This window comes from Amblyraja radiata, chromosome 12 (genome assembly GCF_010909765.2).
Source record: "Amblyraja radiata isolate CabotCenter1 chromosome 12, sAmbRad1.1.pri, whole genome shotgun sequence".
NCBI classification, from domain to species: domain Eukaryota; kingdom Metazoa; phylum Chordata; class Chondrichthyes; order Rajiformes; family Rajidae; genus Amblyraja; species Amblyraja radiata.
The window spans coordinates 31,363,664-31,376,625 of record NC_045967.1 but is presented as its reverse complement, the minus strand read 5'-3'; the positions used below and the strand labels follow the sequence as shown (position 1 = coordinate 31,376,625).

Below are 12,962 nucleotides of genomic sequence, written 5' to 3'. Positions count from 1 at the left end.
CTTTGCTCCGCTGAGTTTCTCCAGCATTTTTATCTACCTTCGATTTTTCCAGCATCTGCAGTTCCTTCTTAAACATTTTAATTCCCTGTCTCACTTCATTCAGTCCTCATATTGGTGTATTTTTTCTGCTTGCTGTGTATAAATTGGCTACCATGTTTTCTATGTAACACCAGTAACTATACATTGAAGGGATTTCAATGGCTGTCAAGTGACTTGCAAAGGGCAAGCATTTTTCTTTTGTTTCAGTGAGTTGCAAAATTCTAATAGTGAATGTTGTTTTGCAGACTCTACGCAGTGGGTGGCCGAGATGGAAGCTCCTGCCTACGATCAATGGAGTGTTTTGATCCTCATACCAATAAGTGGAGCATGTGTGCACCCATGTCCAAGAGAAGAGGAGGAGTAGGTGTTGCTACATGCAATGGCTTTCTTTATACTGTGGGAGGACACGACGCCCCTGCTTCTAATCACTGTTCTAGATTGTCAGATTGTGTAGAACGGTAAGTGTGGCCAAGTTTGATTTCTTTATCCCCTGGCTTTATGCCCACTCCTTCAAAAAAGGCACGGGTTCTTGCTGACAAATGATCCCCTTGATGGTGAGTGTAAACATGAACTGAGTGTGCTTTTATCACATTAAAACAATAACCCAGTTAATGCAAAGTAATAAAGAAAACTAACTGACAACATTTCTGACACCCTCTGTAGCGGCAGATTTTTATATCGTTCAAGAGATTACTCCCTCTAGCCACTAGGTTGAACCACATGGTTAAGGAGAATTTCATAATATGCATGTGAGCTCTCCGTGAGACCTTCAGAGCTTCTTCACAGATAAATCTTCATAACACTGTCTTTTGATTAATAGTTTCTTTATTGTTGAGGAAAAACAACCTTATACTCCGACTCGTACACTTTAAACTTCGTCAAACTACGGCATATTGCTTAAACATTAGAATAATCCACGTGTCTTGGTTAAATGTCACATGGTCGAAGTTAACCTTCCCCATGTGAGTGCAAAACTAAACTAAAAACTAAGCTTCTGCGCAAGAAACCTAGCTCCAAACACGCACTAGAATACGTAATAAATCCCACCCACATAATAAAGGGCAGTCAAAAATTTAAAGGCACATACCATAATTAAAGACATACAAAATAAGCTAAATGGCCACTGCACCCTCTTTAGTCAATAAACAATAGTTGCAGGAGTAGGCCATTCGACCCTTTGAGCCAACACCGTCATTCAATGTGATCATGGCTGATCATCCACAATCAGTACCCCATTCCTGCCTTCTCCCCATATCCCCTGACTCCACTATCTTTAACCCTACCTATGTCTCTCTTGAAAGTATCCAGAGAACTGGCCTCCACCGCCCTCTGAGGCAGAGAATTCCACAGACTCACAACTCTCCGTGTGAAAAAGTGTTTCCTCATCTCCGTTCTAAATGGCTTACCCCTTATTCTTACTCCTTACCCCTTTTCAAGCCAGAGGGTGGTGAAATCTGTGGAATTATTTGCCACAGAAGGTTGTGGTGGCCAAGTCACTGGATATTTTTAAGGGAATATAGATAGATTATTGATTTGTACAGGTGTCAGAGGTTATGGGAAAACGGCAGGAGAATGGGGTTAGGAGGGAGAGATAGATTAGATTCCTTTATTGTCATTCAGACCTTTCGGTCTGAACGAAATTATGTTGCCTGCAGTCATACACAGAACCAATAAAAACAAAACATACAATAAACACAAATTAAACATCCACCACAGTGAGTTCACCAAGCACATCCTCACTGTGATGGAGGCAAAGTCTTAGATCAGCCATGTTTGAAAGGCGGAGTAGACGATGGGCCGAATGGCCTAATTCTACTTACATGACCTTTCATAGTTTGGTGTATCTCCATTGGCTTCTCTCTGTAGATCTAAAATATCAATGTGAGACTTACATCCTATTCATTGCGTCTATGTCTGTCTTAGTTATAAATGACAATCATCCACTCATTTCTGGAGTTTAACATTTTTTCTATTTTCTATATGTTTGTTCAATTTAAGATTGAATGTCATAAATTATATGCTTTCAATATTTGTCATGTATAATTGCAAGAGTAGTTGATAAAGCTATTAGCTGATGTTTTTCTTTTCTTAAAGAAAGACATAGGAATAAGCCCAAGGAACTACAGGCTGGTGAGCCTTATGCAATAGTAGGAAAATTATTTGAAAAGGTTCAAGGGACTAGGTTTATGCATATTTAAATGGCAGGAGCTTATCATTGATATTCTGCATGATTATTGAGTGCTTCATATATTGAGGCATAACACACAGAAAGGTGTGAAATTATGTTGCAACTGTTGCGTTACGTTGAATAGTTTCTGTGTGAGGCCACCTGAACTGCACACAATAATCATCGGTTAGATTATACTTGGATTATTGTGTGCAGTTCTGGTTGCCTCACGATTGGAAGGATGTAGTTGCGTCAGAGTGAATGCAGAGGGCGTATTCCCACGAGCACATGGCGTGCATTACGTGCACATGGAACGTGGTGACGTAGGCAGTGACACGCGGTCGCGCGTGGCGCCCTGGGATTTTGGGATTCATAAAATCTTCACGCGCCACCTGTGTGACGCACAAATGACGCCCAAGTGGGACAGGCCCTTAAGGCTCTTGTGGGATATATTGGATGCAATATTGGGGAAAAGATCGGCAAGTGGAAATTAATCTCAGCAAGTTTGAGGTAGGTATTTTAGGACATATATGGCAGGGCATCAGGCAAAGTGGATGTACAGGGGGACCATGGGATTCAAGTACGTAGTTTCCTGAAATTGGAAACATAGATACTTAGGGCAATGAAGAAGAGACATGGCATGTTTCTCTTTGTTGGTTGGGACATAGAATATAAAAGATGGAACGTTATGTTGCACCTTTACAAAACACTGGTCAGACCACAGTTGGAGTTTCCTGTTCTGTACTGGTCGCCACATGAATGAAAGGATGTGGTTGTGCAGAAAGGATTCACCAGGATATTGCCTTGATTGGAGGGCTTTAGCTATGGAAAGAGATAACTATAACCACTACAATTTTGCATCATTCTGCTATTCTGCACATGTATTTATTCTCATACTATCATTACTATCAGGGTGATCTGATAGAATCTTTTACCATTAAGAGAATCATAAATAAGAACAATTGTTAGTTGTTTTTCAATAGTAAGGTTATCAATAAATGATAGATTTTTGGTGAGAGGAAGGAGTTTTAATGGAGATTTGATAGGGAAGTTTTTTCATCTGAAACTTGCTGCCAGAGGAGGTGGTGGAATCAAATACAGGCATTACATTCAACACACATTTAGACAGACTTGATTAGGCAAGGAATAGAAAGATATTGACCTAATGCAGGTGAATGGGATTATATCCCATTGTAGGCAAATAGATCAGGATGGATGTTATAGCTGAAGGAACCATTTCTGTGCTACATGACTTAAAATTCTATGATTTTTCTCCAATGGATCAGTCAAACCAGTTTTCTATTATTAATGCTGAGCTTTTTTCAATGAGTGTATGGGCCAGAGAACGGAACATTATTGGTCAGCATATTCATTCTGAGCAACTCTCATCTTCTGGTATTTGAAGCTTCCTTATGCAGAGTTACCTAAGTATGTCAAATGTGATCGAATTAGTATTTCCTGCAATTGAATCGCCACTTCTTTTGTATACTGTTTAAACTTTTGTTTATATATCAAATTTGTACCATAGCAATTGAACAATGAAAATAAATCTGCAAAGATTTAAAAATTTATAATAATGCTAAATTCATAAACAAACCTGTGCTATAAGCATAAACTAGTACAATTTGTTCTGAAAATACACTGATAAAACTTTCAAAGTTTTAACAACCATCCTCATTCTTAATTTTGTAGGTATGATCCAAAAACAGACACCTGGACAACAGTGGCACCTTTAAGTGTTCCAAGAGACGCTGTTGGAGTGTGCCTTCTCGGAGACAAGCTCTACGCTGTGGGAGGATATGATGGACAGACGTACCTAAACACCGTAGAGTCATACGATGCACAAAACAATGAATGGACAGAGGTAACATCTCAATAATCCATTCATTTCTTTTCCATGTGTTCTCCAGCATCTCCTTCAATGAATCTCACTATTTATCTAAACCATCCCATGGAGGTTTCTGCAGACATTCCTATTTGTTTTAATAGTGATCACCCCTTCCAATTATGGTTATTTTCAGAGTACACAAGTGAACATTATATGTTGATGTTTTCTTTGGAATTTCAACATAATTTTAAAATACTCGGTCAGGTTTGAGAAGTTGCAGACACAAAGATTGTTGGCCATTTCTAGGATTCCCAAGATGTAAATTCCTGGAAATGTTTATATATTTCCATTAAGATTACTTCTTCCCAGTTAATTTTAAATATCTTTCCATTTATACACTGTTGGATGGTAGAAAGTAAACCATTTTGATTAAAACAGATCGCTGACCATCTATTCCCAAATATAACTGTGGGAATCAGTTTGGACATTTAATTAATATTTCTATCGTCTAATCTCAAGATTTATTTTCTGCAATATTTTCAGAAGGTTTAAATTCTTAAAATAGAACAGCCACACATTTAGTTGAAGTGACTGTTATTAGTTATTACTAATCTTACTTGAATAAAGTAGTATTTTTTGCTGGAGTAAAAAAAAGCCAAATTATATCCATTCTAACCAGTAGCTTTAGTTCAGTCTGCAATAAGGTTTGTGTGAACCTATGATAACACACAGAGTTTTAAAGTAATAAAAAGAGAAATTAAATTATAGTACTGAAATCTATATCTCAGTTCATGGACAAATAAACCAATTGAATGCTTGAGGAAATATTTCCCTTGATTATCAGTTTAATAACAATCCGTTAATATTGATAATTCATTTGAATTTGAATTTATTCTTCATGTATTGCAATATTCTATTGATATTTAAAAAAAATCTAACTGTGGAGGGGAGAGATACAAGAGATTGCAGATGCTGGAATCTGGCAAAAAAACAAAATGCTGGAAGAACTTACCGGGTCAATCAGCAAGTGTGGAGCCAAAGAGATAGTCAAGACTGTTGCAGGGTCATGACCATTCATTTGCCTGCACTGATTTGCCTGCTATGTTGCGTTCCTCCAGCAGTTTGTTTTTGCTGACTAGGGTATCTGTTTAGCTAATCTAATGTGTTGATTATGGTGGTTTTGGACTCACCACTTTTACCTGCTGCCCATGGAACTTGTATCTTCATGAACCTGGGCCGGGATTGAAGAGTTGATTGAGCGGAGTATCTACAGGTGGGTGGTGCATGATGACTAAGATTCATGTGGCTATTGAAGTCATGTCCTTGGACACACTGACAGGAGACAGGGTTTGTGGATAAACTTCATTTCCTGTCAAAGCTATGTTTTTTAAAATTATTGTAACATTCAAAAACAGTTTTAAAGTTTGAAGATTTCTGTAAGGCAATTATTTACATATTTAAAAAATAAATACAATAACATGTAAATGCAAATAAATAATTAAAACAATAAAAAAAAGCTTAAAGTAAATAACTGACTTTTTCTCACCTAATCGCAGACCAGGAATCCCAATGGAAATAAATGAAGACAACAAATAAATGAAGATCCCATGTCAGGTTTAATCAGAGAGGTGGATTTCCCAGTGCAATGCTGAAGAATTCAAACAAAACCAGGGGTCTCCCATTGAACTTTGTGAATTCCTGGTACTGACTGGGTCTTGGTCATTCCTTTTGGAATAACAGCCCCAGCAGCTCGATTTGACTCAATAGTGTTGCACCCATTAGTTTAGGAAGTATTTTACCAAGGGTGGAAACCATAATCCAGGGTTATTAAGGGATTGTCTCTTAAGCATGCAGCTTTAACCTCTGCCACTAATGTTTTTGGAGGCATTATCTGATGTGTTTCTCCTCTGCAGGAGGTGCCGCTGAAGATTGGAAGAGCTGGAGCTTGCGTTGTTGTGGTGAAATTGCCATGAAAGATTAAAAGAATCTCATGTTCTCCAAGATCACAGAGAATTAAAAAAAACTACTGTATATAAATTAGCCATCATTCCAAAAACTGAATCAACCTCACCACTGACTGTGATTGCAAAACAGTAAGCTCAGAAGAAATGAGCTATGATTTGATGCAGACACTGGTGAAATACATGAATTATGAGCCTACTGTTGATATAAATTGATGTCATCAGAACCACATCATTAACAGAATCTCATTCCAGAGTTTGGAACACCTTACCAGATGTCTCCCTGGAAGGGGATGCAGAGTGATGATGAATGAAATGCAAACTACTGTGTGAACTTAGCCTTTGTAAAACTTTATTAGTGTAGCTTTCGCTATGACGGATTCAACTGTTGGTTTACAGGCGCTTGCTCAATCTGAGAGAAAATTTAAGAGCTCTTACTTTTGTCAATGTTATTGTGTGAACAATTGTACATTACAGTGATTTTTCAAGAAAGTTTTATCATTAATTCTTAAAGGTGACATTTAAACAATCAAAATTGGAAAATGAAATGACACTGAAGTGTCATAATTTGTTTCATATCATTTATAGAAATTCAGCTTGCAAATACTTTAATTCAAACAGGACTTTGTAACCTTCACTCCATGACATTATAGTCTCCCTTCCACTGGCCCAAGTCTTTGTCATGCGAAAAGTACCAGTCAAGAGGTTAGAATAATGTGAGATGAAAAGCACATTTGGGAAATTTTCCTCAACAGCACTGTTCTACTTTAATCTGAGCCATCACAATATTCTCACCATCACTAATATTGCAATACAGGAATAGACAGGAGACTCCAGGGACATTGTGAAGCTCATCCTTCACAACCAAGCATGAGATTATATTAAAGCGTTCTGTACACCATGTACAGTAGCCCAAAATGTTTCTCCAAATTTTAAGGCTTTATTATAAATCGGTAAAAAAGTTCAAAAGTTGATACTTTAATTTCATATTTTTAAAACTATGTATCATAATGTATAAATACTGTTTCTTTAAAAACTACTAAATGGCGCACAATTATTAGCAGGGATGTGTATCCATTACATCAAAAATGGCAACAAACTTCAAATGTCCATGGTTTTAGAGTGCTTAAACATTTTAATTTTAAAAGCCAGCAAGTATCATGTGGTTTCTAACAAGCAATGGGGGGGAAATTTCTAAATCTAGACAGTAAGAGATGTTTTAATGAAGCTAGAAACATATTTTCTAACCTCGAGTAATCTCATTAACCTGATATCATCATATAATTTGAGGAAATAAAACTATTAATGCCAACAAGAGAACAAGACACATTTTGAGGACAATAGGAATGTCACTGCATTAATACATGTACCTCAGCTCCTGAACTTATTAATGATAAATAAGTTATTCCTTGAATGATTCTTCAAATTTTATTCCATATTTAGTATTCATAAATTTATTTTTTCTGAACATGCATTTAAATATTTATACAATGTGGATGGGGTTTTGAACAGCTCCCCATACTTTTGAAAACCCAATACATCTCTTTAAAGCAATGTGATGATTCAAAAATACCTACCTGCGTTCAAAGATATATTTCTATTGCATAACACCACTATTAAATGTATGAGAATCATTTTCATGATACTAAATGATCTTTGACATTTTTGCATTAATTAGTATATCAATGGAAATAATATTACACCGAAGTTAGTCATAGTTGTATTTATGTAGTGTTAGCAATGCAGAGTTATATTTATGGAGATATATGAATATAATCTTTAATCCAGATGTCTATGTACATATCATATTTATATTGGAGAATGTACTATTGGGGACTGGTTTTCTGAGCCTCTGAATGTGCCAACAAAATGAGAGCAGGTGTGTACAACCTGCTGAATGGATAAACTAATAATGGTATACTTGCAATGTGTAACATTCCATTACATTTTATACAATCATCCAGAGAACAAAGAATATTTTATACATTACTAGGTAAAGACCAGCACAAGTCACAGCTGCAGTATTAGGAACTATGCCACTGAATCTGAGCAGAGCAGGCTTAACATCAGTGAGCCCGGGGGGAGGTGGAAGGAATAGCTTATATATTTAAACAATTACAGGATTACAGGATATGTGAATTATACATTTGGATAGCAAACTTTGGTCCTGATTCTTACTGATTACAGAATTTCTAAACCAAGGTTAATGAGTTAAGGCCACCATAAACTCATGCAGTTACCAGTAATCATGAGATCCTATCCTCCGTACACTGGAAACAACAAATTAGACAGTTTGCAACAAGTAGGAGAGTTTTTAATATTGCTCAGGAGAAATGCATTGCATTGCCTTGGAAGGATTAGTTTGTATTTTATTTGGCCCATCATCATTTTTGTTTTGCAGAATCAGTTATTTTGTACTGGGGACCAATTTATAAGGCAACAATACAAACAACAAGGTATACTGTTTGTTAGGTAAGCTCTACTCTGAACTAAAATGTAAATAACATGAGGAGTATTATGATTCTTGCAACCAATCCAATTTGACAAATGAGTATCTGTACAGTTTGTAAAGGACATATAAATCACTCAAAAATATCAGTGTCTCTGCATAACTAATTGTATTTGGTATCGTTAGCACTCAACAACATAGTGAATCTATATAGAGGAGCTGAGGGGCTGCTACTTCTGCCAAAATCTACGTTGTTGGGCGGGGGTACATATTGGATTTAAGGAAGTCTTTCATGACATGCTAATTATGTTTACAGTTTAGCTGACAGTTTTAACTCCTCTGCTGCCCTGAAAGAAATGGCTTTCAGTTTTGGAGTTAATTCAATTGGCAGGAGGAATTGTGATGAACCTATCCATTTGTACAAAATAAAAAAAATACATTTGCTGTACAGTACACAAATTTATTTGTAATTTTTACATAAAAATGCAAGTAAACAGGATTTAAATAAATTCAGATTATTTTGAGTCAGAAGTAGTCAGAAACATTATTTATAGGCCAAATTTGTTGCCGTTCATCACAATCTTTTGGACAAATAATGAACTTTTGGATGGTTGCACATGAATTATCAACTACCGTCTAAATTTGCAAAACAGATTGCCAAAAATTGTACTTTGAGCAGCTATTTACACTGCCTTTCAGTATTACTGAACTCTGCATAGGCAATGAAGTATCTTTTCAGTATCGCAATTTATACCAAATCTTTGGTCATCCTAATGTTTTTTTTTGTCAGCATGTGAGAAATCTTTCCTTTCTTAATTCCTTTTTGGTGTATCTGTCTTTAAAATTTCTGTGTTATCCTACAGTTCTCTGTTATCCTACACAGTTTGCAAATAAATAAAGGTGTTAAAATGTGCAAATGTTGCTGTGACCCTTGTTTCCATACCAACTCCAAATAGAACATGAATTTGTTATTACCCATGCTAATTCATATGTTCATGTCCTAGGACTAGAATTAGGCCATTCAGCACAACGAGTCTACTCAACCATTCAATCACATCTGATCCATTTATCCCTCTCAACCCCATTCCCCTGTTTTATCCCTGTAACTTAAGATATAAGCTTGTATACTCTGGAATTTAGAAGGATGAGAGGGGTTCTTATTGAAGCATATAAGATTATTCAGGGTTTGGACACGCTAGAGGCATGAAACATGTTCCCGATGATGGGAGAGTCCAGAACCAGTGGGCCACAATTTAAGAACAAGGGGTAAGCCATTTAGAACGGAGATGAGGAAACACTTTTTCACACAGAGAGTTGTGAGTCTGTGGAATTCTCAGCAGAGGCCGGTTCTCTGGATACTTTCAAGAGAGAGCTAGATGGGGCTCTTAAAGATCGCGGAGTCAGGGGATATGGGGAGAAGGCAGAAACGGGGTATTGATTATGGATGATCAGCCATGATCACATTGAATGGCGGTGGTGGCTCGAAGGGCCGATTGGCCTACTCCTGCACCTATTGTCTATTAAAGTTAATTTCCTACCACAACACTTTACCAGCATTTCACATCTCTCAATACCCTCCAGTCTGAAAAACAGCCTTCCACCAGCAACCTCTGGCAACCTCTTTCATGATGCCAATTTTCTATCCAGTCGGCTAGTTCTCCCTGGATCCCATATGATCTAACCTTTCAGAGCGGCCTGCCATACAGAACCTTTGTCAAATGTCTTGCTCAAATGCCAAAGTCCAAATAGACAACATCCACAGCTTTGGCCCCATCAATCATTTTGGTTACTTCTTCAAAAAGCTCAATCTGATTCGTGCGACATGATCTCCATTGTACAAAACCATGCTGACAAATCCCTAATCAGCCTCTGTCTATGCAAATTCATATATATTTTATCTCTCAGAATACTCTGCAGTAACTTGTCTACTGTAGATGTTTGGCTCACTGGTCTATAGTTCCCATGCTTTTCCTGCAGCCCTTCCTAAATAGAGACACATTAGTCCAGTCTTCCAGCACTCCATCCATATTTAATGGTCATTCCTATATCTCAGCCAGATTGCTTGCAAATTTCTTCTCTAGCTTCCCACAGTGTCCTCAGATATATCTGATCAAGCCCAGAAGATTTATCTACCTTCATATGCCTTAGACCATTCTCCACCAAAATACTGACTGCCCTCAAGACACTTCCATTAACTGTCTCAAGTTCATCAGTTTTAATGTCTTTCTCCACGGGAAAAACAGAGGAAACATAGTCATTGAGGACCTTGCCCATCTTCTTTGGCTTCGCTTTGGTTTCTGAGGAGACCAATTCACTCCCTTGTCACCCTGTTTCCCTTAATGTACATAACATATCTTTGGATCCCTAAATGCTCTGCCAGAGCTATTTTCTGACCCCTTTTTGGTCTCCTGATCTCCTTCTTAAGTATACTCCGAAGTTCTTAAATTCCTCCGGTGATACTCCTGATCCCAGTTGCCTATTCCTTTCCGTGCCTCCTTTTAAATAAGTCCTAAATAACAAGCCACATCCTCAGGTCATGCTATCTCACTTTATACTTTCCAGTCAAGGGAAATAGCTTCTCTCATCTATTTGTGAAATAATCTTTTAATTTAAAACAATATTTCGGGCATTTCTGCATCCACTACAACCCCTATGCTTCCCGATCTTAAGTCATACTTGGTGACATTTTTTTTAAGTTAGCTAAAAATTGATATCATGTCTTCTGGTATGTTGTTTGTACCCAATGTTTTAATGTTGTTGTCTGCACAGCCAGTTTAAGGGTACCAAGTGGCCTCTTTAAATTAATGCCACACAGCCAAAAACTTTTAATGGAGCAAACCCGATATTGACCAGATATTTCTGGGACTTTCCAATCCCATAAGGAATTCTTATTTTCCTTTAAAGGAAATCCCTTACAATAAGAGACAGTTGGCAACACCTCATCAATCTGATCTTACATATAATCGAAGGGAGTAGACAAGGATAGAAGGAAGACACAATACTCACAGCTCTTGAGTGACTTTGAAAATATATCCCCAGCTTAATTGGGAGGCATCATGGAGGACCTAAGGATGGTGCTGGACGATTAAATTAGTATTACCTTACTGTCATAATTTCTTATCCCACTTTCTGCCACAGAATATATTGTGAATCATTCGTCTGTATGCTATATTTTTTGTATGCAATCACGTTAGTATCTGCCCTGTCAAATCAGTAATACGTTTCAATTGAAATACTTCTTGGTCTTCAGATAAACTTTTAAAGAATTTCATTGTACCTTGTGATGAATATAGAAACATAGAAACATAGAAAATAGGTGCAGGAGTAGGCCATTCGGCCCTTCGAGCCTGCACCGCCATTCAATATGATCATGGCTGGTCATCCAACTCAGTATCCTGTACCGGCCTTCTCTCCATACCCCCTGATCCCTTTAGCCACAAGGGCCACATCTAACTCCCTCTTAAATATAGCCAATGAACTGGCCTCAACTACCTTCTGCGGCAGAGAATTCCAGAGATTCACCACTCTCTGTGTGAAAAAAGTTTTCCTCATCTCGGTCCTAAAAGATTTCCCCCTTATCCTTATACTGTGACCCCTTGTTCTGGACTTAGAAACATAGAAACATAGAAATTAGGTGCAGGAGTAGGCCATTCGGCCCTTCGAGCCTGCACCGCCATTCAATATGATCATGGCTGATCATCCAACTCAGTATCCCGTACCTGCCTTCTCTCCATACCCCCTGATCCCTTTAGCCACAAGGGCCACATCTAACTCCCTCTTAAATATAGCCAATGAACTGGCCTCAACTACCTTCTGCGGCAGAGAATTCCAGAGATTCACCACTCTCTGTGTGAAAAAGGTTTTCGTCATCTCGGTCCTAAAAGATTTCCCCCTTATCCTTAAACTGTGACCCATTGTTCTGGACTTCCCCAACATCGGGAACAATCTTCCTGCATCTAGCCTGTCCAACCCCTTAAGAATTTTGTAAGTTTCTATAAGATCCCCCCTCAATCTTCTAAATTATAGCGAGTACAAACCGAGTCTATCCAGTCTTTCTTCATATGAAAGTCCTGACATCCCAGGAATCAGTCTGGTGAACCTTTCCTCAGATTAGGAGACCAAAACTGTACGCAGTACTCCAGGTGTGGTCTCACCAAGACCCTGTACAACTGCAGTAGAACCTCCCTGCTCCTATACTCAAATCCTTTTGCTATGAATGCTAACATACCATTCGCCTTCCTCACTGCCTGCTGCACCTGCATGCCTACTTTTAATGACTGGTGTACCATGACACCCAGGACTCGTTGCATCTCCCCCTTTCCTAATCGGCCACCATTCAGATAATAATCTACTTTCCTGTTTTTGCCACCAAAGTGGATAACCTCACATTTATCCACATTATACTGCATCTGCCATGCATTTGCCCACTCACCCAGCCTATCCAAGTCACCTTGCAGCCTCGTAACATCCTCCTCACAGCTAACACTGCCCCCCAGCTTCGTGTCATCCGCAAACTTG

General features: G+C 38.1%; 1 protein-coding gene across 1 annotated transcript in view; it reads left to right on the top strand.

Moving 5' to 3' along the window:
* The window catches only part of klhl4 (kelch like family member 4), a 131,891-nt gene extending 125,843 nt beyond the window's left edge, over window positions 1-6,048 (top strand). The window contains exons 9-11 of the mRNA XM_033030395.1: window positions 285-497; window positions 3,899-4,070; window positions 5,948-6,048. Of these exons, the coding sequence (XP_032886286.1) occupies window positions 285-497; window positions 3,899-4,070; window positions 5,948-6,007 (445 nt within the window). The 3' untranslated portion in view covers window positions 6,008-6,048. The remainder of the gene's footprint in view (window positions 1-284; window positions 498-3,898; window positions 4,071-5,947) is intronic.
* The last annotated feature ends 6,914 nt before the right edge of the window (window positions 6,049-12,962 follow it).